Source organism: Carcharodon carcharias, chromosome 33 (genome assembly GCF_017639515.1).
Source record: "Carcharodon carcharias isolate sCarCar2 chromosome 33, sCarCar2.pri, whole genome shotgun sequence".
NCBI lineage: Eukaryota > Metazoa > Chordata > Chondrichthyes > Lamniformes > Lamnidae > Carcharodon > Carcharodon carcharias.
Window position 1 is genome coordinate 8,549,611 of NC_054499.1, and position 26,074 is coordinate 8,575,684.

The following is a 26,074-nucleotide window of genomic DNA, read 5'->3' on the forward strand; positions in this document are numbered from 1 at the left end:
GGCCTGTTTCTGTGCTGTATAACTCTATAAGGAAAATAATTTAATGCAGAGAGAGAGAGAGAGAGAGAGAGACAGAGAAATCATGAGGGAGGGAAAGGGAGAGAGAGAGAGAAGCGCGAGGGAAAGGGAGAGAGAGAGAGAGAGAAGCGCGAGGGAAAGGGAGAGAGAGAGAGAGAAGCGCGAGGGAGAGAGAGAGAGAGAAGCGCGAGGGAGAGAGAGAGAGAGAAGCGCGAGGGAGAGAGAGAGAGAGAAGCGCGAGGGAGAGAGAGAGAGAGAAGCGCGAGGGAGAGAGAGAGAGAGAAGCGCGAGGGGGAGAGAGAGAGAAGCGCGAGGGGGAGAGAGAGAGAAGCGCGAGGGGGAGAGAGAGAGAAGCGCGAGGGGGAGAGAGAGAGAAGCGCGAGGGGGAGAGAGAGAGAAGCGCGAGGGGGAGAGAGAGAGAAGCGCGAGGGGGAGAGAGAGAGAAGCGCGAGGGGGAGAGAGAGAGAAGCGCGAGGGGGAGAGAGAGAGAAGCGCGAGGGGGAGAGAGAGAGAAGCGCGAGGGGGAGAGAGAGAGAAGCGCGAGGGGGAGAGAGAGAGAAGCGCGAGGGGGAGAGAGAGAGAAGCGCGAGGGGGAGAGAGAGAGAAGCGCGAGGGGGAGAGAGAGAGAAGCGCGAGGGGGAGAGAGAGAGAAGCGCGAGGGGGAGAGAGAGAGAAGCGCGAGGGGGAGAGAGAGAGAAGCGCGAGGGGGAGAGAGAGAGAAGCGCGAGGGGGAGAGAGAGAGAAGCGCGAGGGGGAGAGAGAGAGAAGCGCGAGGGGGAGAGAGAGAGAAGCGCGAGGGGGAGAGAGAGAGAAGCGCGAGGGGGAGAGAGAGAGAAGCGCGAGGGGGAGAGAGAGAGAAGCGCGAGGGGGAGAGAGAGAGAAGCGCGAGGGGGAGAGAGAGAGAAGCGCGAGGGGGAGAGAGAGAGAAGCGCGAGGGGGAGAGAGAGAGAAGCGCGAGGGGGAGAGAGAGAGAAGCGCGAGGGGGAGAGAGAGAGAAGCGCGAGGGGGAGAGAGAGAGAAGCGCGAGGGGGAGAGAGAGAGAAGCGCGAGGGGGAGAGAGAGAGAAGCGCGAGGGGGAGAGAGAGACAAGCGCGAGGGGGAGAGAGAGACAAGCGCGAGGGGGAGAGAGAGAGAAGCGCGAGGGGGAGAGAGAGAGAAGCGCGAGGGGGAGAGAGAGAGAAGCGCGAGGGGGAGAGAGAGAGAAGCGCGAGGGGGAGAGAGAGAGAAGCGCGAGGGGGAGAGAGAGAGAGAAGCGCGAGGGGGAGAGAGAGAGAAGCGCGAGGGGGAGAGAGAGAGAAGCGCGAGGGGGAGAGAGAGAGAAGCGCGAGGGGGAGAGAGAGAGAAGCGCGAGGGGGAGAGAGAGAGAAGCGCGAGGGGGAGAGAGAGAGAAGCGCGAGGGGGAGAGAGAGAGAAGCGCGAGGGGGAGAGAGAGAGAAGCGCGAGGGGGAGAGAGAGAGAAGCTCGAGGGGGAGAGAGAGAGAAGCGCGAGGGGGAGAGAGAGAGAGAAGCGCGAGGGGGAGAGAGAGAGAAGCGCGAGGGGGAGAGAGAGAGAAGCGCGAGGGGGAGAGAGAGAGAAGCGCGAGGGGGAGAGAGAGAGAGAAGCGCGAGGGGGAGAGAGAGAGAGAAGCGCGAGGGGGAGAGAGAGAGAAGCGCGAGGGGGAGAGAGAGAAGCGCGAGGGGGAGAGAGAGAGAAGCGCGAGGGGGAGAGAGAGAGAAGCGCGAGGGGGAGAGAGAGAGAAGCGCGAGGGGGAGAGAGAGAGAAGCGCGAGGGGGAGAGAGAGAGAAGCGCGAGGGGGAGAGAGAGAGAAGCGCGAGGGGGAGAGAGAGAGAAGCGCGAGGGGGAGAGAGAGAGAAGCGCGAGGGGGAGAGAGAGAGAAGCGCGGGGGGAGAGAGAGAGAAGCGCGAGGGGGAGAGAGAGAGAAGCGCGAGGGGGAGAGAGAGAGAAGCGCGAGGGGGAGAGAGAGAGAAACGCGAGGGGGAGAGAGAGAGAAGCGCGAGGGGGAGAGAGAGAAGCGCGAGGGGGAGAGAGAGAAGCGCGAGGGGGAGAGAGAGAGAAGCGCGAGGGGGAGAGAGAGAGAAGCGCGAGGGGGAGAGAGAGAGAAGCGCGAGGGGGAGAGAGAGAGAAGCGCGAGGGGGAGAGAGAGAGAAGCGCGAGGGGGAGAGAGAGAGAAGCGCGAGGGGGAGAGAGAGAGAAGCGCGAGGGGGAGAGAGAGAGAAGCGCGAGGGGGAGAGAGAGAGAAGCGCGAGGGGGAGAGAGAGAGAAGCGCGAGGGGGAGAGAGAGAGAAGCGCGAGGGGGAGAGAGAGAGAGAGAAGCGCGAGGGGGAGAGAGAGAGAGAGAAGCGCGAGGGGGAGAGAGAGAGAGAGAGGCGCGAGGGGGAGAGAGAGAGAAGCGCGAGGGGGAGAGAGAGAGAAGCGCGAGGGGGAGAGAGAGAGAAGTGCGAGGGGGAGAGAGAGAGAGAGAAGCGCGAGGGGGAGAGGGAGAGAAAAGCTTGAGGAAGACAGAGAAGCCGAGAAAGTGAGACTGAGCTCAATTATGGCGAAAGGCTGGGAAATGAGCTAAGAGAGCTGTTGTCTGATCTTGCTTTGTGCATTAGTAAATGTTTGAAGATGTGGCTGGATTGAGTAAGGACTACTGTTTGAAAATAAAGGAAGCCTCTAAGACTGCAGGGCCCTGTAACAATACCCGTACAGGCACTGCTGCTGTACCTAAATTCTCAAATGGCCAACATTCTGGGGAGGACAAAGAATACACTTCAAAGACACTCTGAAGCTCTCCTTGAAGTGGGGCAGATTTAACATTAATGACTGGAAGATGTTTGCTACCAACCATTCAGAATGGTAACAACTTATTAATCAAGCTGCATCATGTTTTAAGTCACATTGTCTTAAAGGTGAGGCAGAATGGCAGCAAAGAAGAAAAGGAAGCAAATCCCACACTCCGTATCCCACTAACTCATGGAACATCCTGCCCCATGTGCCCAAAGATCTGTAGGTCAAGAATCGGTCTGTTCAGTCACATGAAGACCCATGGCAGAAAGTCGCGACCCCAAGCAGGTTTCGTCCTCAAATCGAGGGACTGTCGCAACTGGGCCATCATATCCCTGCAGCTTCTCCCGACCACCAAACTATAAGTAGCTTGTGTATGATTGCCCTTTGTGCTGACATAATATTTGGTCACACTTTTATGTCAACATCTAACACAGAAATTGCTTGCATTAAGATTAAGCATCTTTCTGCATGTAAGCAGATACCTGTAAATGATACAGTAACAGGCACTCCTAGGAACAGGAGGTGGTCAGCAGCCCCTTGAGCCTGTTCCACCATTCAATTAGATCACAGCTGGTCTGTATCTTAAGGTGGAGTTAAGATACAGATCAGGAACGATCTCATCTACACACTGGTAAGTAAAACCTCTGTTCATCAAGGGGCATGATGAAATGGCACGGGTTATTTACTGGTATCTACCAATATTGAAATTGAGAGATTGACATTCAGAGCTCCCAGTTGGAGATGAACCCATCCTCAGTACTCGATGCATCTAATTTTAAGGTACTGTAAAACTGGTTGGTGCAAAAATATTGAAGGGGCATATGCTTGCAAAATATGTTTCAAAATTGCCTGTTGACCTCTGGCACACTTTATGTAATGGAATATTTTCACAGCTTGGGAGACTCAGAGAAGTATGATGGCATTACTCCAGCTTAGGTGCACAAGACAGCATTACTGACTGAAATGAGCTTCACGAATCTCAGAAAAACAAGGTCACTGAGCAAGCAGCTCAGTGCTAAAGTATCACAGCTTAGCATCCCAGTCTCAAGAGGTTGTCCAATGACAGAGACATTGTGGAAAACATGTAGACCCCCTTTTCTGAGGAATGAAGAGGAAAAAAGCACTGAAAACAGCTTCTCCTAGAATATATGTTCAAATAATTACGACAGGGAGAAAGAGTTTCTCTTTTATAACAATACACAAGTCCACACTGCAGGACACCATCATACTTGAAAAACGGTTAGGAAGCAAACCGCAACGTAAATCAGAAAGTTATAACTCGAGGACGTCAAACTTGAGATCCCTCTCACCTTGCAATACGTCGAGTGGGACTTGGAGAGGAATTGGGTGTGACGCCACCTTTGGGTATCAGAATCGGCTGGGATGATGAGAAGTACTGCTGTAAAAGGAAGGCATTCATTAGCCCCTGACAAACAATTAACTGTCGCACCCCTCCCGCCACCCATTGCCATCTGCACCAGTTAACCCCGCAGCACTCGATTTATCTGCAACTTGGGTGGGAGATCAACAGCCTGGGACTGTTTAGGATGCAGTGAGACTGTCACTGTGAATTCGATAAAAGTAGTCAGAAGGCTTCGAGCTCATTAAGAAGGGTTTGCAACAGCGGCAAGAGTTCAAGAGACCATTCAAAGGGGTTTTGGCTTTTAATGGCAGGTAATCGTGAACAGCAGTTCGAACTTTCTGAAATATTTGGTATGCTTAATACGGTTTAAGCTGTGTCTTTATAATTGGTATTTCTTTTAATAGAATCATAGAATGGTTACAGCACAGATGGAGGCCATTCAGCCTACTGTATCCATGCCAGCTCTCTGCAGGAGCAACTCACCTTGTCCCATTCCTTCACCTTTTCTCCATAGCCCTGCAAATTATTTTCTTCAGATAATTATCCAATTCTCTTTTAAAAGCCATGATTGAGTCTTCCCTCACCAAGCTCAGGAATTGCATTCCAGAACTTAACCACTCGTTGTGTAAAGAAGTTTTTCCTCATGTCACCATTGCTTCTTTTGCCAAGCAGTGTCCTATGGTTCTCAATCCTTCCGCAAACAGGAACAGTTTCTCCACATCTCTATCCAGACCCCTTAATGGTTAATTATTAGCACCTTTTGTTGGTATAAGTGTTTATCAAGGGTCAACGGGGATAGTTTAAGCAGTGGATCTCTTAAAATGAAATTGTAGATGTAAACCCACTTCTGGCCACCAGATGGCACATACCACATTATTTTATGTTTTCAGAAGTTGTGAATAAAACATTGCAACTGTTGAATGCTTTCCACAAATACCAACTGCAGAATCACAATTCCCTGAAGTCAATGATTTAAAGTGATTCAGGTAAGGCCATCTGGCGAGTCCCCCAGGAGTCAGATCACTGCAGCATGAGGCGAAATCCCAAATGCATGGCCTGTCAGACAGCTCAAGCTACACAAAAGCCAGACTGCAGTTTGCACAGAGGGTGTTCCATCATTTCTCTGCCTCACACAGCCTCTTTGCTAAAAGTGGCACAGCGGCAAATATCTTGCGAGAGCAACCCACCAGCTGCTTGTTTCTCAGTGTGAACGGCTAAGAGACACAGCGACATTGCAAACTGCGACTGCGTGAGAAGCAGCCATTCTTTTATATCAGTCGTGGCTCAATGGGTAGCACTCCCTCTCACCCAAGTCAGAAAGCCATGGGTTCAAGTCCCACTCCAGAGGCTTCTGCGCATAATCCAAACTGACACTTCCAATGCAGAGTGCTGTACCTGCAGAGGTGCTGGATGAGGCATTAAACAGAATTTGACGATTGTTCCCAATGTTATTTTTTGGAAATCTCGACAAAGGTGACCAGTGGGGCTGAGTGCCCCAAAGAGATCAGGTTCAGAGTAAAAGTGGCCAAACAAAAGATAGATACACGAGCTTACACACAACTGAAACAAATAGGCAGGTGATTTGGGAATGCATTAAACGTAACACACAAGCCAGCATGCCTTCACTGGGTAGCAGCAGAGGGCCAAGACACTCTGGGAGGGCTCTGATGTGCACACACCATCAACAAATCAATTCCTGTTCTCACCCCATTAGGGAGTAAATATAAAAAGAAAGACTTGCATTTATATAGCAAGTTCATGACCGCTAGACATCTCAAAGCACTTTACAGCCTTTTTTGAAGTGTTGTAAGTGGGACACCCGGCAGCTAATTTGCACCCAGCAAGTTCCCACAAACAATGTGCTAATGACTAGATAATCCGTTTTTGTGATGTTGGGTGAGGGATAAATATTAGTCCAACACTGTGTGGTGGCAAGAGAACTCCCCTGTCCTTCTTTGAAAAAGTGGCTGTGGGATCTTATATGTCCACCTGAGAGGGCCTCGGTTTAACAACTGATCTGAAACGAAGAATATTAAAGTTGATGTCTTTAATGATGAGGTTTTTGAATCGCCCTGGGCTTCACAGGCAGCTCAGTAAACAGGGGAAGAAACTGAATGGTCAGATAGTTGCCACCCTGACTGGCAGTGCTGTCATGAGGTTCCTTTAAATGCACCAATAGCAGAGAGCGCCAATTTGCTTCTTTTGCAACTCTCCCCCTCTCAGAAGACGCAGGGAAGGCCTCCCCGGCCTCCTGGCATCAATATTTTTTTAATCCTTCAACCAACTTCACGGGGAAAAAAAATTATCTGGTCCATCGTCTCGCAGCTGCTTGTGGGATCTTACTATGCACAAATCAAGTGTCACATTTCCTACATTACAACAGTGACAACACTTCAAAAGTTCTTCACTGGTTGTAAAGTACTTGGGGATGTCCTGATGTTGTGAAAGGCATTGCAGAAATGCAAGTCTTCCTTTCTTCCTTAACGTATCACCCCAAATTACTTCCTCACCACCAAGCAGTGACAGGCCTGTGACCACAAGGATGTTGAGCAACTTTGTAAACCGCATAATCTTCTCTCCAAGTCTGGAAGGATAAAATCTGTAATTGCGCCGCCAGATGCTTTTCACAACGCAAGAACTGACTGCAATGCAACTGAATGAAAATTTCACACAGCCATTTCCATTCACTGGAGTACAAGTAACAGCGCGGACAGATGGGTCTAAAGAAGGAACAACCTTATATCATTTTGGCTTTTACTTTCGCTGCGCCAAAATCCAAGGTCAGTTCAACCATAAATTAAATTCATAGGGTGAGTGTATTGCCCATCTCTAACTGCCCTTGACTGAAAAGGCGGTGGTGAGTCACCTTCTTGAACCACTGCAGTCCATGTGGTGTAGAACCCAGATAGGGAGGGAGTTCCAGGATTTTGACTCAACAACAGTGAAGGGGCGACGATACAGTTCTAAGCCGGGATGGTGTGTGACTTGGAGAGGAGCTTGCAGGTAGTGGTGTTCCCATGGGTTCGCTGCCCTTGTTCTTCTAGGTAGTAGAGATCGCAAGTTTCGAAAGTGCTGTCGAAGCCTTAGTGAGTTGCCGTATAGCATCTTGTGAACACTGTGGCAAGGGTGCAACAGTGATGTAGTGAACATTTAAGGCAGTAGATGGGGTGCCGATCAAGCAGAATGCTTCATGTAATGGTTATAGGATTGGTTTAGCAGCCTCGAGGTCAAATTCAAATCCCACTATGGCAAGCTGTAAAAACAAGCCAGGATTCGTTACGCAGTACGGCATTGAAGTGACTCCAGTCCCAATCTACAAGGCTGATTCTTAACGGCCTCTTAAGTCTTATGAAGCATATTAGCTGAAGACAGCTGGAGATGAATAATAAATAAGATCTTAGTTAGCATGTCTCACATTAAAAAAAAGGTGGCTTTGACAGGTTTTCACGAGAGGATTTAAACAGTGCAATTGGATGGTTCAAGTCTGTCAAGACAAATCCATGACTGCTCTACTCAAAAGAAAGAGACTTGCATTTATATGGCCCCTCTCACCACCCGAGTACATCCCAAAGCAATTTATGGACAACAACGTACTTTTGATTATAATCATTGTTGTGACATAGGAAACACAGCAGTCAATTTGCATACAGAAAGCTCCCACAAATAGAATTTTGATAATAACCACATCATCTGTTTTCATGATGCCAATTGAGGGATAAATATTGGCCCAGCACCAATGTTCCTTTCTAAGTGACCTACATGCTCTTGCAGAGGCCAAGCACAAGTTGGCCCCTTTAGGTTAATATCCATGTGCAGCCATGCAAAAGATTAAAGGTCGCAGGACAAAAACAAATTAGAGGGAACACAGCCCAGTACACCAGGGAGAACTCCCCTGTTCTTCTTCGAAATAGCGCTATCCTTCTACAAGAGAAGGCAGACAGTGTCTTGGTTTAAAATCTCACCTGGAAGACAGCTCTTGCGACAGTGCAGCACTCCCTCAGCACTGCTGGGGCAGCGTCAACTGGGATGATGTGCTCAAACGTATGAAGAGGGACTTGAACTCACAACCTTCTGATTCAGAGGCTTTTGGCAGGCATCTCAAAATGGGTGAAGTTTGCAAACAAGGAGAACTGTCATATTCCTGATTGCAACCCCAAAACACCACAAACTCGCCACAGTCCTTTGCTTGCACGATTAAATTTAATGCTGCAAATTTGAACCTCAAATAAGCCACCTGCCTTACCTTGCCAATCCGCGTCGGAGAAGGAGAAGGGGAGAGAGGGAAAATATCCTCCCTCCGCAGAGTCAAAATCCGGTCGTCCTGCTCAGCAGTCACCATCTGGTCGCACTGAAAAAGAGATATTAGCACCGGGTAAGCAGTTTGATTATTTCCACGTCATCATTCAGACAAATTACAGTCTGATTATACAATTCAATCGACACAGTCGACTATCTGTTGCTATCCTCAGTAACACTGTGCACTGGTTTTATTTTGGGAGGGGATTGATAGAGCAAGTGAGAGAAGAGGAAAATAAATCACTTTACAACAGGACTTCAGACCAGCCAGAGACACCCACCAACTCAATATGCTGCATACCCAGCAACTGTTCCCATAGACAGGCTGCTCCTAACTGGTACTCATGCCATCTGCTGCATTCAGTAAATCCTCACTGGGATGTATAGGGCATTTTCAGAACGATACGAGTGCTTAAAGGGTTAAATTGCAAGAACAGGGGAGGAGACTAAAGCTGTATTCCCTCGGGCAGAGATCATTAAAGGGTGACCTAATTGAGCTTTTTAAGATGGTTAATGGACTTGATAGAGTTGATAGAGAGAAACAATTTCCTCTGAAGGGGGGAGTCCAGAACAAGGGGGCAGAACCTTAAGATTAGAGCCAGGCTGTTCAGGGGTGATGTCAGGAAGCAATTATTCACACAAAGGGGAGTGGAAATCTGGAACTCTTGTATTTTATTAGTTGCCAAGCAGGGGTGCAGTGCCAAATTTTGAGGTGCTGGAGCTCTAAGAAAATGTGTTGTCCATATCATTTCTAAATCTACAAAAACATTGTTTTATGTATTAATCATTTGCTTTTTAAGTGAAAAGTATTAGTGTCCCCACTGCCACCAATCTTTCTCAAGCCTCCCTCTAACAATCTCTCCCACCCCCAAACTGCCACCCTCCCAAACACCCCCAACTCCTCCCCCAACCACCTCCTCACCCAACCTCCCGCCTCTCCCCAACTTCCCCAACCTCCCCCATCCCATCCCATCACCACCACCAACCCCCCCACCCCCCACACACCTCCCCGTGCACCCTCAGCAGCAGCACATCAAGTGAAATTGACCTGGCAGACCGGCTTCAACAATTCAGATCTCTCAGCCTGAGAGTTCCAATTTTTTTTAAGCTGCTCTGACAGGTCCTGAGCTCTGGCTGCTCACCTTGGATGACAAGAACTCCATTTAAAACAGCGAGCCGGACCCCAGTGTTTGGAACCGTCCGCACCCCCCTCTCCCGGGCTCTGGTTGGAGATGTCGGCGTATCACTGAGTGGTTACTTAACCTGGCTCAGGCGTGAGATACTCACCAGCGTAAAACCATCCTCCCGTGTGCAGCTCATTTGCATGGCTGTGTGGATCCCTCTTAAGAGAGATGGAACAAAGGGAAAAACACAAATTAGACACCAGAACAACATGAACCCCTGACCCCTCCCTCCCCCAAATAAACACAGGGTTCATTACAGCCTGCTTAAGGCAGATGAGAAAAACTCTGATCTTTTTCCACTTCTCACCAGTGGCTTAAAGCAGCAACGCATCAGGATTAGGAACTTATGCTGCATTTCAGAGCTTCCATCACAATGCTAAACATAATTCATGGACACTATCCAATCAAGGCTGAACAGGGGTAGGTTTTGTGCTATGAACACTGGGAATTTAATGAGATTTAGTAAAGGTGCAACTGTTCAAAAAAAAAAATCCAAAACTAAACAGAGAGCACAAGTGCAGATTTCATCTTCACTCACTAAAATTAATTGAAAACCTCAGTAATCTCACCAATTTCTATTCATGATAATGGATTAGAAAGCTGTCCAATTTCAACTGTAAACATTTCCAGACACACCAATCAAACAGAAAAAAAACCCCATGATTCTGGTCTGAACTTAAAAGCAGTAGCAATCCTTAAAATCCATCGCCCACCCCCACACCTCCCACTGCCACCCACCACCACACCTCCCACCGCCACCCCCCATTCCCAAAATTATAGAACAAGCCAACTATTTCACAGAGCCCAGAAGAGGAACAAGTCTGCAGCACTTCCAGACATATGATCACATCCCTGAACAATAAGCAATATCAGTGCAGCAATCAGTCCCGACCTCATTACAGAAACAAGCAGATGTCTTCAGGTGCGTTCATGAATAAACGTGTCAGTTTGTGTTTTTTTCCCCCATCTTCAAATAGGTGAAGATAATTGCCATACTCAACAGTGGAACTGAATTACATGCTGCCACGTTTGAGGGAATTTCACACATTATCAGGCTGTTCCCTCCAGCCATTGTTAAAAATAAAAGGCACCAAGAAACACCAATGTGTGTGCATATGGTACTTAGAATTTGACAGCAATTCAACACAATGCATCCTATGGATAAGACAGTCAAATACCACTGCCCTCCTCTGCAAAATATTTTAATCGGAAACTCAGACACAATGAAGATCAACATTCAAAAACTTCCATCAACCAAAATTCCCACTCCCACGGTGTCCTAAAATATACTGTCTTCCCAGCCATTTCCAACTGGAACTGGCACATTCCTATCTGCTTTTACTCCTATCATTGTGATATTTAAACTGCAGCTCTCCCACAGTACTCCCTTCTCTCGCCTCACATCTGTCTACTGGATTCCCTCCAAGTATAAGTCAACAGCAGGAGCGTGTGCACGGGCGCGTGTGCTGGGAGTGGAAATTGCTGTTTAAGTATCAGGGCATGGAGGAGCAGAGGACAGTGGGGGTGGGGTGGTGTGGGGGCAGGGTGGAAACACAGGTTTGGAGCTGCTGCCAGGTGCAGAGTCTATGGAGAAACCAGCACCACCAGGAGGGAGGATGTGACCCATGTACAACATAAACAGGAGCCCCATCAGCCTGACAAACAGGGAGGCAAGTATATGCAGTACTTCCCAATCCGTAAATGCACTGCCTTCCAAGGCCAAAATTACAGACATCACACTGAATTCAGCTTCAATTACAGTTCGTACCGAGCTAGGGCGGCAGTAGAGACCGGAGGTTAGGGAAACCAGAGATCAAAAGCAGCCTTACAAACATTACCACAGAATGGTTCCAGCACAGAAACGCGGCCATTTGGCCCATCATGCCTGTGCTGGCTCTCTGAAGGAGCAATTTACCTAGTGTCACTCCCTGGCCTGTTCCCTGTAGTGCTGCATGTTCTTCCTCATGGGTGATCTCATTGAAAGATACAAGATCCTGAAGGGATTTGGTAAGTTAGACACAGAGATTGTTTCCTCTGGTTGGGGAATCTAAAACACAGGGACACAATCTCTGGATGAGGCACCAATCGTTTACGATTGAATGAAGAAATTTTTCCTCATCTCAAAGTGTTGTGAAACTTTGGAATTTGCTGCCCCGGAGGGTTGCGGGTGCTCCATCGTTGGATATATTTAGTCTCTCAGGGAAATGAGGGATATGGGGAGCGGGCAGGGAAGTGGAGCTGAAGCACAAGATCAGCCATAGAACGTAAGAAATAGGAACAGGAGTAGACCATAGAATGCTCTGCCATTCAATAAGCTCATGGCTGATGATCTTGTGTTTCGACTTCCACATTCCCATCTAACCCCAATAACCTTTGATTCCCTTGCCTAACAAGAATCTATCAACCTCTGCCTTAAAAAATATTCAATGACCCACTCCACTACCTTCTGAGGCAGAGTGTTCCAAAGTCGTACAACCCTCAGAGAAAAAATTTCTCCTCATCTCTGTATTATAAGGGCGACCCCTAATTTTAAAACATGATTGTATTAAATGGTGGAGCAGGCTCAACGGGCCATAGAATCTACTCCTGCTCCTTTTTCTTGTGTTCTTTTTCAGATAAGCCAATTCCCTATTAAATGCCTCAAGGCCCATCACTTGAAGAACGGCCACTTCAGCAAGATTCATGATGATTTAATTTATTTTACACAGTTGTTGTGATCTGGAATGCACTGCCTGAAAGGGCGGTGGATGCAGATTCAACAGGAATTGTCAAAAGGGGAAAATGGATACATACTTGTAAAGGAAGACACTGCCGGGCTCTGGGGAGTGGATTTCAAAGAGCTGGTACATGTGCAATGGGCTGAACTGCCAATTTCTGTGTTGCACCATTCTATGACCAGAGGAGCCTTACCCCGGCACGACACAAGTGTGGAGGCAGATGGAAGTGTGGAGGTGGTGGGGGGAGGGGGCAGTGGATGTGCAGTGCAGGATGAAAATTGGAAAGGGGAACTGGAGGCAAGCGCAAACTCCAGCTGAGACACTACCAAAGATGCCTCAGAAATCAAGGATTTCACCGAAGTGGGCAGAGAGTGGAAAGTTCCAAATGCCAATCTTACCTTTCATGTGCAGTCTCCCGATTCATCACATCCATGCTCTCCTCCTGAAACAAAAACACGCAACTGCCTTTTACATCTGTGCATAGTCACCAGCAACGGCCTCTGCTACTGGAGACATCTTACTTGTGGAAGGATGGTGGACAAATCCAAGAATGGTTAATTTTTTTGCACCTAATACATGTCCAAAAGCAACACTCATCATTGCATTTGAACCCACCCATCTTGCCTAAGCCAAAGACCCTTCCAATGAGTGCTGCTACTCAAATGTGAACTAATCATTTGCATCGCCAGCTTGTAATCTAGCATGTGTTCTGATTTGGTTGAATAGTCAAGAAGGTGTGGAATCCCCAAAATAAGTCTCCATTAAACTCTCCTTGTCATTTTACACCACATTACAGGAGGCAAGGTGTTATCGCAATCTGCAAAAGTTGCTCTTATGGCTTTCTAGAAGAATCTGTTGCAAACTTTATCCTACTAGTTGACCGAGGAAAGGAAATGTCAGTATGTATGCTTAAAAGATAAGGTGTCGTGACTTTGTGGGACTACATAGGACCACAACACCTTTGCTAAGGCAGCCTGGAAAATTGGTTCATAGGGTGTGTTTGTGACAATTTCTTAGAGCAGTATGTTCTAGCACCAACCAAGGGCACAGGCCACTCTAGACCTGGCAATGAATAATAAAACAGAATTAATCAATAACTTCATAGTAAAGGAGCCTCTAGACGACAGCAATCATAACATGATAGAATTTCACGTTCAGCTTGAATATGAGAAGTGTGGGTCTAAGACTAATGTTTAAACCTAAATAAAGGTAATTATAAGGGTAAGAAGGCAGAGTTGGCTAAAGTGAACTGGGAAACTAGGTTAAAGGTAGGACATTAGAGAAGCAGTGGCAGACTTTTAAGGAGATATATGATAACTCTCAGCAAAAATATACCCTAGTAAGAAAGATTGATTCTTATGAGAAGAATGCATCACCTGTGGCTAAATAAGGAAGTTAAAGATGGTACTGAAAGAAACACTGTACAAATTTGTCAAGGAGGTAAAGAATCTACAAAGGCACACAGATAGGTTAAGTGAGTCAGCAAAAATTTGGCAGATGGAGTATAATGTGGAAAAATGTGAACTTGTCCACCTTGGCAGGAAGAACAGAAAGCAGCATATTATTTAAATGGAGAGAGACTGCAGAACTCTCCGGTACAGAGGGTTCTGGCTGTCCCGGTACATGAATCACAAAAAGTTAGGATGCAGGTACAGCAAATGGTTGGGAAGGCAAATGGAATGTTGGCGTTTATTGGTAAGGAGAATGGAATATAAAAGTAAGGAAATTTTGCTGCAGCTGTACAGGGCCTTGGTGAGACTACAACTGGGGTACTGTGTACAGTTTTGGTCTCCTTATTTAAAAGATATAATTGCATCAGAAGCAGTTCAGAGAGGTTCAGCCAACTCACCCTGCGATAAAGGTCTTATCTTATGAAGAAAGGTTGAACATGTTGGAATTATACCCATTAGAGTTTAGAAGAATGAAGGTTCTGAAACATAGAAGATCCTGAGGGGATTTGACAGGGTAGATGCCAGAAGGATGTTTCCTCTCATGGGGGAAACTAGAACTAGGGGGCACAGTTTAAGAATAATAGGTCTCCCTTTTAAGACAGATGGAGAGAATATTTTTCTCTCAGAAGATCGTTAGCCTGTGGAATTCTCTTCCCCAGAAAGCAGTGAAGGCTGGATCACTGAATTTATTCAAGGCTAAGTTAGATAGATTCTTGATAGACAAGGGGGTCAAACGTTATGGGGAGCAGTCAGGAAAGTAGAGTTGAGGCCACAATCAGATCAGACACAATCTTACCAAATAGCACAGCAGGCCAGAAGGGCCGAATGGCCTACTCCCAAGTCCTATACGCTTAAGACCACACCTGGAGTAGTGTGTGCTGATTTGTCCTCCTACTTAAGGAAGGATACACCTGTCTCAGAGGGGACACAACTAAGGCTCACTAGATTGATTCCTGGAAAGAGGGGATTGTCTTATAAGGAAAGATTGAGTAGAATCGATCCATATTCTTTGGAGTAAGAGGTGATCTCATTGAAACATACTGAATTCATAAAGGACCTGACAGAGCAGATACTGGGAGGATGTTTCCCCTAGCCAGAAGTCTAGAACTGGGGACCACAGTCATAGAATAAAGGTCAACCATTTAGGACCAAGATGATGAGAGATTTCTTCACTCAGAGGGCTGTGAATCTTTAGAATTCTCTACCCCAGAGAGCTGTGAATGCCAAGTCATTGAATATACTCAAAGTAGAGGTCAATAGATTTTTGGATCCTAAGAAAATCAAGGGGTTATATGGATTGTGCAAGAAAGTAGAATTGAAATAGATCTTATTAAATGGTGGAAAGGGCTCAAAGAGCCAAACGGCCTCTATTCCTATGCCTATTTATATTTGTATGTCATTGTAAGGTTGTATCTGTGTTAAGTGGCAGAAGATCCACTGGCTATTTATTGTGTTTGATATAATTAGCTTCAGTTTGAGGGTTATGTCATGATCAGCAATGAATATTCATGTTGTAACTTTTTTTTATCCTAAGCTTAACAAGTGCATTAATACAAATTATTTGTTGTGAAGAGTTCCTAGTCTGTTCTCATAATAAGGCCAGATGGCAATAAATGAGAAAAGGTTTCAGAGCTATAAAGCATGTACATTTTACTGCCAGCCAACTTTAACCATTTACATGCAGCTGCTAATCACTCCAAGTCAGAGGGAATAATCAGGAAATTTCCCGTACTGGACAATGGATACAAAAGTTATGAAATATTGATCTATCATACGTCTTAAAAGAGAATAACTTACCTATTATCATTAAGAACATGAGTAAAATCCGTACTAGGATATGCTGATAGGATGAGACGATGAAGGGTGCAAGGAGCCTCGTGTACAGGGTTAACATCAGCACAAACCAGTTGGCCCGAAAGGCCTGTTTCACAGCTGTACACTCTGGTAGCAATGACACTGCCATGTGGTTAAGCAATTGACCTAAAGGCACATTTACCGCTCACACCTAGTCTGCAAAGGAAATCTCTTGATTTTAACAGGAAGACGCTGACTCAATGCATCCGACCAAGTTTAAGGCACCAGGCATGATGAGGTAACCCTTACCTGCCTAATCTGGTCAATCCGGCTGCTGAAGGTTCGGAATGGTGACAGCGGGAAAGACTGGAGGAGGGGAGGGGAACAAAAACAAAGTCCATCATTCAACTAACTCATTGTGTTACTAATTGGAAATTGACCTGAATATTTAGAGTTTACGTAACCAGCTAAACTGTGGAATCTCTGTTCTGCTGAGCAGCTGTGAAGTGAAGTGGGATTTGAACAGGAAACCCAGGCACAAATGAACAGATCAAAACACACATCAGGTGGTCTCCCTTCCCTGCATTCCTGACGCAGCTAAGAATTCCCAGTCTCCACGTTGTTTTACCCTGGTCAGGTCATCCAGACGACATCGAGACGATTTCCCTCTATTGATTGGAACACTTTTCCAGGTATCCCGACTAAATAAGGATGCACCTACTGGAATATCTGAATGTAAAGACCCCCATCTCCTTTCTACTTCACCACTGACCCATGTGTTATGTGATTACCAGTCAGGTCTGCAAATTGCACTGCACACCCAAGGTAGAAGGCAGCCATTACATATCCACGTCAACTGAAAGCTTAGATAAGTTGAAAAGCAACTTAGAAGCATGGATAGGGCAAGTAACTTGGTGCGTCAGCTACATACCACGAGTTTCCACTGTTTGTTGCCAGAGCACCTCATCCAAGCCTTCGATACTTCTAGATTCCGTAAACTTGAGGTCATCCAAAGTTCAGCTGCCCGTGTCTTAACTCGTAGGAAGTCCCATTCCCCTATCACCCCTGGGCTCACTGACTTTCACTGGCTCCCAGTCAAGCAACGTCTTTGTTTTAAAATTCTCATCCCTGTTTAAAAATCCCTCCATGGCCTCATCCTCCCTAGCTCTGTAATCTCCCCCAGCCCAACAACCCTCCGAGATCTCTGTATTCCTCTATCTCTGGCCTCTTGCACATCGTTGATTTTAATCACTCCACCAATGTTGGCTGCGCTTTCAGCTGGCTTGATTCTAAGCTCTGAAATTCCCTCCCTAAACCTCTCTGCCTCCTTTAATTCACTCCTTAAAACCTACCTCCTTGGGACTAAGCTTTTGGTCATCTGACCTAATATCTCCATATGGGGCGCAGTAAAATATTTTGTTTCATAATGCCTCTGTGAAACACCTTGGAATGTTTTATTATGCTTAAGGTGCTATATAAATTAAAGTTGTTGTTGATATACTACTTTCAGAAGACACCCATTTTGTCCTGACTCAACAAATAGTTATAACCGAATACTTAAGATAACTGTAAACATTTAAAAAGTCAAGTTCAGATTGTAAATAAGCTAAAAGCCTCGATTTTATCAAGCTCAGGGCTCCTATAGTCCTGGGACTCATATGAATAAATCCTGGGATGCCAGCTATAGCTTTCATTGACAGCATGAGACACCATCAAAAGTTTTTTTCTCAGCAGGGAATTGGGGCATGGGTAATCTGCATCAGCCAATTTCCTGGATTTAAATCTTTCTGTTTGCGGGACAGCGCTTAGTGCTTCTGTAAAAGATTTGAAGGCTGTTCCACTGCAAGGTCATGTTGGGGGGCGGTGGGTGGTGGTGGTGGTGGGGTAAGTGCAGGGTTACACCTCAGCACGGACAAGTTGCAATTACATAGCACATTTTGAAACATCCAAGGCACATCACCGGGGCATCCAACAAAAGCTTTAAGAGATTGTAAAAGGGGAAGAGAGAGGCAGAGAGATTTAGGGAGGGAACCCCAGAGCTTAGGGCTCAGGCAAGGTGAAGGCACGGCTGCCAACAGTGGAGCGATTTAAATTGGGGGGGGGCGCTCAGAAGGCTAGAATTGGAGGAGCACAGAGTTCTTGGAGGAGGTTACAGTGATTTGGGGGGGGGGGGCGGTGAAGTCACGGAGAAGATTTTAACACAAAGGTGAGGTGAGAATTTTAAAATGGAGGCCAAATGTAATAATTGTACATGGTGCTTGACAAGTAATAATTCTCCAGCCCTTACAAAACACTGTACCCTTCAATTTACCAGAAGCAGTGCCACAGGAGATCAAACAGTTTTCAAAAATTTTAGGCCAACACGTATATTTTTTTTTCAGTACTGGACCACATTTCTGCCTCCCTCCATCTGATTCCTGTTATGAAGCAAGGGTGGCACACTGACGGTCATGGCCTCCTACACATAGGGCTATCCAACTGGAATGATACCAAGCCTGGTGCTTTCTGAAAGGGAAGGATTGGAAAGGTGAAACCCGAGATTCAGCCTCCACAGATCTTTGCACACCTCTTGGTAATGGACATGCTTTAAAAAACATGGCAGGGGGAGGGATGAAGAGAAAGTTGGGCGGCTGCTATCAGCTGCAGACAGGGCTTGGTACTGGGGTGGGATAGAACAAAAGACAGGTCTACAGTTCTGTGGCACCTTCTGTGACCTCATGACCTCAAGTCCCAAAGCACTTTACAACCAATGATGTACTTTATTTTTGAAGCGTAGTCACTGTCATAACATAGGAAATGCGACAGATGCATGTCAGAGCTTAAACAAAGTCCTAAAATATCTGAAGACAATAAAATGCATGGCAAAGCTCCAACAAGTAATCAGCTCAGTTTACAGAACAGAACAGTTCAGGAGTATTACGTCAGCTTGACTCAGCTGGTTAACACGCTGTTCTGTGGCCTGGAGGACGTAAAATTCACATCCTCGTGTCCAAAACCTCCCTGTGGCCTCGCCCCTCTATCCCTGCAGTCTCCTCCAGTCCTACAACTCAAAACAGAACTCTGCATTCCTCCAACTCAAGCCTAGTGCCCCTCCCACTCTCTTCACCTTCAGTAAGCTAAGTCCTAAGCTGTGGCATTCACCGAACTACTCAGTCGATTATCGAAGACCCCCTCCTTAAAACTTCTGACCAAGCTTTTAGTTTCCTGTCCTAACGTATTCTCTAGCGCGGTGACAAATTTTGTATCGACAACATTCCTGCGAAACGCCTCAAGACATTTTCCTATTTAAATGGCACTATATAAATGCAGGTTGGTGTTGTTGCAAAATGAACCTTAAGCATCACAGAATCCATCTTGTTACTCAGGAGATAGTAATTTTGGTTCTCGGGAATGTTAAACCAAAAATCCCACACCACCCCCCCACCCACCGTTACTGTTTAAACAGCAAATTTGTTCAGAAAAGAAATTCCCAGCCCTGAAATATTTAAGTCAACCTGGTGCCCAAAACAACGTCAGAACTGAAGCCCATGTTAAGCGGTGGGGAAAAAGTCTCGCATTACATACCGAGCTTGGGCAGCTGAGGTTTACTGAGGCACTGCTCCTCCGGCACCGGAGCAAGGTTGGCTGAAACACTGGAGACGAGTCGCTGAAAGAAATAATCAAGAGAGAGAGAGAGAGAGAGAGAGACAGACAGACAGACAGACAGACAGAGAGAGAGAGAGAGAGAGAGAGAGAGGGAGAGAGGGATTAGCTAGTGCTTTCACCAAGGACTCACACAGGGCCTTACTGTTTTCACAGGGTTAGCGTACGCAAGCCAAAATATAGTTTGCTTGTTTTGGACCAGTCTCGTTGTATTTTCTCACAAATATTGAGACACATCACATGCACAGGAGAGACAGGCATTAGAAACAAGTTGAATACAATGCACAGTAAATGTTTCCCAGTTACCTGACTTTAACTACCTGCTTTGGATATTTCACCTGATTTTGTGCACCTACTAACCTATGCTCTGTTCAAAGCTCAGGCATGAATTTCACCCACATGGAGGGACTCTTACCAAGAAAGCTCATGGCAGCCGAGACTAAACTCAGTGGGTCAGGTTTTCATTCTCTTCCAGAAAAATTGGAGAATCCGTATCTTTGGAAAATTCCTACACGTTGTCACCATTGCCAATGTCAGGCATCAATTTCAAGCTATAATCCTATTAAATTCCACCCCCGCCCTCAGTTCAAGAACACGTGACCTGTTGTATAGTCTCACAATTAGGAGACATGTTGAGACCACCTCAGTTTGGACACGCAAAGGGTCACCAAGTCAAGGTTCGACATGCAAAGTTGCATGTTTGAGCCTCCACAAGGCATACCATCTGCCGTATGTAACTCACGAAGCAGGAGTGCTCAGCCAATGATGCTCCTGGCATGGACTGCTACTATTTACTGACAGGAGGAGGCACTCCGTAACTTAGATATCGTTTGCTTCATAACTGCAGTGCCACATAAGGTGCAAGACAGGCAGGTGTTAGGCTTGGTCCCGGTGTGTGCAGACAAGCCTGAGTATTGATCATTACTGCTTGGCCACAATGTTTGATGGGATTCCAGCTTCATATTCCCATCACATGACCTCGCTGGAATACCAGGTCAGGAAGAGGGCAGGACGTCAGTTGGAGCTGGCTGCGCTGCTGCCTGTGGTTAATGGCCCATTAAAACTCACCGTCGAGGCTCACACATGAGGAATGGCCAGAAAACGCTGGTTACTGTAGGACTGTACCCCAGAAAGAGGTAGCGCCTTCCAAAACACAGAAAGCCAACACAGGCTTTGCTCCACGTCTCCTCTACAGAAAGAATCAAAAGTAACAGCTGCTGCATGCGCAGCCAGTACTGAATGTTCCAAGCACGGATGCCTCCCGATCGGAATCCAAGTGGATGGCAATCAGCCCGATTTCCAATCGGACTGCTCACCAACAATCCTGGATTTGGCAAGGGCCAGATCGATGCCTATATGGGGGCGGGGGGAGGAAGAGTTGAAGTGACCAGCTATGGCGAGTCCAGAAATGACAGAGACACTGTCTGAGGATAGACAGTTATTTTCCCTCACACCAAAGGCCATTGGCTACCCTCCAGCAGCTCTGCCGCCTGGCTGATCTTCACGTGGCCGTCAAAACAACTGACGCTTGTACTTTCACAGAGCTCCTCCAGTAGAGGTCAGATTGGCCATAGTCAAACAGTGGGTTAGACAATAACCTTTCACCTTTAGGACCTGGGTTCAAATCCAGTTAACAGCAAGGATTTGTATTTATACAGCACTGTTAATGTTCCAAGGCACTTCACAGATGCAGGATCAGAAAAAATTTGGCAGCAAACTACAGAAGATATTAAGACAAGTGACCAAAATCTTGGTCAAACAGCTCGGTTTTAAGGTACAGACAGAGAGAGGGATAGAGAGGCAGAGGGGTTTAGCGAGGAAATTCTGGAGCTTAGGGCAAGGCCGCCAATGGTGGAACGAAGGAAGCGGTGGGGGTGTGGGCACAAGAGGCCAGTGTGGGAGGAATGCAGAGATCTCGGAGGATTGTAGTGATGGAGGAGGGTAATTAGGCCGAAGAAATAATGATTCCCCTTAGTTTGGGCCTCCTCAATCCATTTCCTAATGGAAGAAAATGAACCACTTGACCCAACCAGGGGTTTATTCTCACATACCCATCCTGTTACTTTATTGCCCTTTCTCAAATCTTAAACCATAACAAGAGTATCTGTTTCGATCACTCATTTTAATCGCACATTCCACAGTCTCACATTTATGTGTAAAAAAAAAACTTCCTCCTGCTCCTATATCTTTCCAAATTAATCTTACCTCTATACGTCCCCTTGTTCTGAACACCAATATCCCTAATGAAACACCAACCGGCAAATTAACTTGGAAGCCACAGGATGGATGGTGTGGCGACGAGTGGCGTGGCCATTCTGGTACACTAGGGAGTGAAGCACAATGGATCCGGCAGCAGTCTGTCTACCTGTCCTGGGAAGACTTGGCACTGATGCTGGGCACCCGAAACGGAAAGTCTTCCATTCCAGAGCACTTACTTTCCACATCTTGAAATGCTTAAAATGAAGTTAGAGATTTTATATCTACTCTATGCAAATCTCGGCTCCACACCACAAACGCAACAGGCATGCAGAGAGCACACGTACAGATTTTAGGCTGCTGATCTGGCATGAGGGAATATAATTACAAAAACAGAATAGAAAGATTGGGGCTATTTTTAATAAAGGCATTCCCCCCATATCAAGGTCTGCTTTCGACCTCCCGCACTTTGCACTGCTGACCTGTAAAATCTCCCCATCTTCAATGATCACTAACCCCAAGTTTTTGCCAGCACTACTGCTTCCCCACCCTCCCTATTACATTACATAGCGATAAGAGCCCAGAAACAGGCCATTCAGCCCAACTGGTCCAGGCGGCTGCTTTTGCTCCACACGAGCTTCCTCCAAAATCCTCTTTATCGACTCCATCAGCATAACTTTCAACTTACCCCCTCGGCTGTTTCTCTGCCTTCCCTTTATAAATGCTATCTATCCCAACTGCTCCCTGTGATAGCGAGTTCCACATTCTCACCATTCTCTGGGTAAAGAAGTTTCTCCTGAATTCCCTATCGGATTTAGACTATAACCATAAGACGCAGGAGCAGAAGTAGGCCACCGGGCCCATCGAGTCTGCTCTGCCGGTCAATGAGATCATGGCTGATCTGATAATCCTCAACTCCACTTTCCTGCCTTTTCCCCATAACCCTTGATTCGCTTACTGATTAAAAATCTGTCCATCTCAGTCTTGAATGTACTTAACGACCAGCCTCTACAGCCCTCTGCAGTAAAGAATTCCACAGATTCACTACCCTCAGAATAGAAATTCCTCATCTCCGTTTTAAATGGGTGACCCCTTACTCTGAGATTATGCTCTCTGGTCCTAGACTCTCCCACAAGGGGAAACAACCTCTCAGCATCTACCCTGTCAAGCTCCTAAGAATCTTATATGTTTCAATAAACTCTCTTTCTTCTAAACTCCATGAAGTATAGGCCCAACCTCACCTCATAAGTAAATCTCTTCATACCCAGGATCAACATAGAGAATCTTCTCTGGACTGCCTCTAATGCCAGTATATCTTTTCTTGGATAAGGAGACCAAAACTGTTCACAGTATTCTAGATGCAGTCTAACTAGTGCCTTGTATAGTTTTAGCAAGACTTCCCATTTTTATACTCCATTCCCTTTGAAATAAAGGCCAACATTCCATTTGCCTTCCCTATTACCTGAATTGTATGCTAGCTTGTGATTCATACAAGAGGACCCCCAAATCCCTCTGTGCTGCAGTTTTCTGCAGTCTTTCTCCATTTAAATAATATTCAGCCCCTCTATTCTTCCTGCCAAAGTGCATAACCTTACATTTTCCCATATTATATTCCATCTATTTATTTAAGTGACTAAATTCTGTTGACGACTGCTAGTTTCGGTCTCCCCAACAAATTTTAGGGGGAGACGGTGGTAATGTCACTGGCTAGTAATCCAGAGGTCCAGACTAATGCTCTGGGGACATGGGTTCAAATCCCACCACGGCAGCTACTGGAATTTAAATTCAATTAATCCATCTAGAATATAAAGCTAGTCTCTTTATTGGTGATCATTAAGCTGTCATTGATTGTTGTAAAAACCCATCTGGTTCTTCATTTAGGGAAGGAAATCTGCCATCCTTACCTGGTCTGGCCTACAAATGACTCCAGACCCATAGCAATGCGGGTGACTCTTAACTGCCCTCTGAAATGGTGATGCAAGCCACTCATTTCAAGGGCAATTAGTGATAGGTGACAAATTCTGGCCTTGCCAACAATGCCCACATCCCATCAGGGAGTAAAAATGTAGCAACATATTCTCTATGTACTGTCAGACACGTGGGAATGCACTCTGCACAAACTTCTAAAATCCAAGTCAGGCATTTTCAATTAATTTTCCTCAGAGATGCTGAAGGAGCACCAAGTTTATACTTCAACAACTTCTCCCAGCCCTTAGACCGCTACCATTGACAAGGCCAAACTCAGCAGTATCATGGAAACATCATTTATCTACAAGCTCCCCTCCAACAACGTCTACCTTACTGACTGGGGCATGTGAGGGAAGTAAAGTGTGAACTTACCTTTACACTGTGCAATTCCTCACCTCATGGCACCCCAAAATATTTCATAGCCAACAAAGGACCTCTGAAGTGTAGTTACTGTTGTAACGTAGGGAAAGACAACAGCCCTGTTGCACATAGCAAGCTCCCAAAAACAGATAAATAACCAGATAATCTGTTTTAACTGATGCTGGTGAAATGATACACATTGGACAGAACGTTGGAGGGAAACTACACTCCTTCAAACTGTGTCACAAGATCTTTCTCGCAAGGCTGAACATCCCATTCGATAGAAGGCACTTTGAACAGTGCAGCGCTTCCTCAGTACCGCCAGAGGAGTAAACCTGGATTTTGTGCTCGAATCTCTGAAGTGGAGCTCAAACCGACAATCTTCAGACTCAGAGGCAGGCAAATGCTATCCACCGTGACGTAGCTGGCAAAATCTTCAAATTCTCTATTAAGTGCCTTATTTCAATTTATTCACAGGGCGTGTATCCGATCAATGGTCTTTAATGGTTGTGCGCCATTTCCACAAACCTCATTACAAATTCCTACAACCATCAGTGAGTAAAAGCTTCGACCAACGGTATTATGGTGTTTCACTCTCGTATGTTTCAGGTGAATTCAACATCCAGATGTACTACCATTCGTTACTTCTCACCTTCTTGATGTAAGGGGGGGGGCCTAATTATGCGCAAATGTGCCTCCAGGACATGTCCGCTGCACTTCATATCTTAGTAATTGATGCCAAACAAAGACAGCCATTTCGCACTTGGCTTTTAAGACTTGCCCAGTAATTGACCCCTGAGTTTACAAATTGGATCAGCCTCAGAACAGGAGGTGGCCATCCAGCCCCACGTTCCTGTTCCGCCATCAATGAGATCATGGCTGATCTGCGACCTAACTCCATATCCTTTGCCCCACATCCCTTAACACCCACGGATAGCAAAATTCTATCAGATTCCGATTTAAAACTAACAATTGATATAGCAACAATTGCCTTCTGCGGAAGAGTTCTGAACTCCTGCTGCCCTTTGTGTGTAGAAGCATTTCCTAATTTCACGACTCCTAGATTTCCCAACCAGAGTAAATAGTTTCTATCAACCCTATCTGTTCCCCTTAATATCTTGAAATTTTTGATCAAATCACCCTTAAGCTTCAAAATTCTAGGGGTGAACAAACCCTAGTTTGTGCAATTCATGCCTGATGAGAACACTTGCTTAAAACACAAACTTTCATCTTAAACCAACACAAAACATAAGACGAGAACAGAACTGTTACACTTTACTGAAATGCTAGTAGCAACACTGACTGCTTGTCCTATTTGACAGTTGCATATAATTCCCGGTACTGCAATACTTTCAAAACAAACTGAGTTGAAAGTGAGAGTCACTGTTCAGGAGCTTTTCAAACAGTGCAGTTTGGGTTTAAGTTCAGTCAACAGCCTGGACAAGAGAGTTATTGATTGATTGACTGGTTGATTTACCTGATGTTGCTGATCATAGGGGCGCTGTTGGACCTGCGCAGCACCGCCCCTCCCCCACTGCCTGCCGGCATTGCCGCGCCGGCCGCCGCGCACGCGCACTGGTCCACCTCCATCCGCTCCTCCTGCGCCATCGAGAGGAGGGAGGCGTGAACTGCAGGCCGTACAGCCTCGGGCTCGCGTAGCCCCGCGTCGACACAGCAGCCACCCGGCCCCCTCCTCCGCCAGCACCAACTCGAAGCCGACGAAAGCCTCGACGGAAAGGCCCCAACCAAAGACTGAGCCGAGAGAGGGAGGGGGGGGGGAGGACGCGGAAAAGTCCTTCAGGGAATCAAATCGTCGCGTCTCCGAATTTCATCCATTTTTTTCGCCGCTTAATTATGTGACCGGGAAGGGAAGCAGGGGTGTAGAATTTTTTTTCGGCGACAAGAAGCGCCGAAAATCTCGCTGGCGCCGCACGGTTGCTAAGTTTCCATCCTGCTGTTCCGGCACATTCCTGCGGAGGGCACCTGACCCACGCCAACGCGCGCAACGTGCGTCATTGCGTGCCTTGCGTCACACACCGGACGCCGCGTTCGGCCTGGGGAGGGGGCGGGGATACGGGCGTGTCGTCGCTCACCAGGCGCATGAGGCGGGGCACGTAGGGGGGGCGTGATGACGTCAATGGCAAGCCCCTCCCAACCGGCGCAGAGGGGAAAATCAAAGATGGCCGCCTGAAAGGCCAACTCTATCCAATTTAGTTGAAAGAAAAGCTTGCATTCCTGTCGTGCTTTTCACCACCACTGGACCTGTCAAAGCACTTTATAGCCAATGAAGTACTTTTTGGTGTGTGGTCAGTCAC

The 26,074-nt window shown here is 46.7% G+C and overlaps 1 protein-coding gene across 3 annotated transcripts in view; it reads right to left on the reverse strand.

Moving 5' to 3' along the window:
* Positions 1-25,750, reverse strand: part of LOC121272286 (P2R1A-PPP2R2A-interacting phosphatase regulator 1-like) — a 40,473-nt gene extending 14,723 nt beyond the window's left edge. The window contains exons 1-7 of one of the 3 annotated variants that reach the window (XM_041178854.1): positions 25,237-25,750; positions 19,158-19,239; positions 15,903-15,959; positions 12,747-12,790; positions 9,735-9,789; positions 8,395-8,499; positions 4,099-4,184 (exon numbers count right to left, since the gene is read on the reverse strand). In XM_041178854.1, coding sequence (XP_041034788.1) covers positions 4,099-4,184; positions 8,395-8,499; positions 9,735-9,789; positions 12,747-12,790; positions 15,903-15,959; positions 19,158-19,239; positions 25,237-25,367 — 560 coding nt within the window. In that variant the 5' untranslated portion in view covers positions 25,368-25,750. Of the gene's footprint in view, positions 1-4,098; positions 4,188-8,394; positions 8,500-9,734; positions 9,790-12,746; positions 12,791-15,902; positions 15,960-19,157; positions 19,240-25,236 lie in introns of all 3 variants that reach the window. The other 2 variants (XM_041178853.1, XM_041178855.1) reach the window with 2 other exon arrangements.
* Positions 25,751-26,074: the final 324 nt, after the last annotated feature.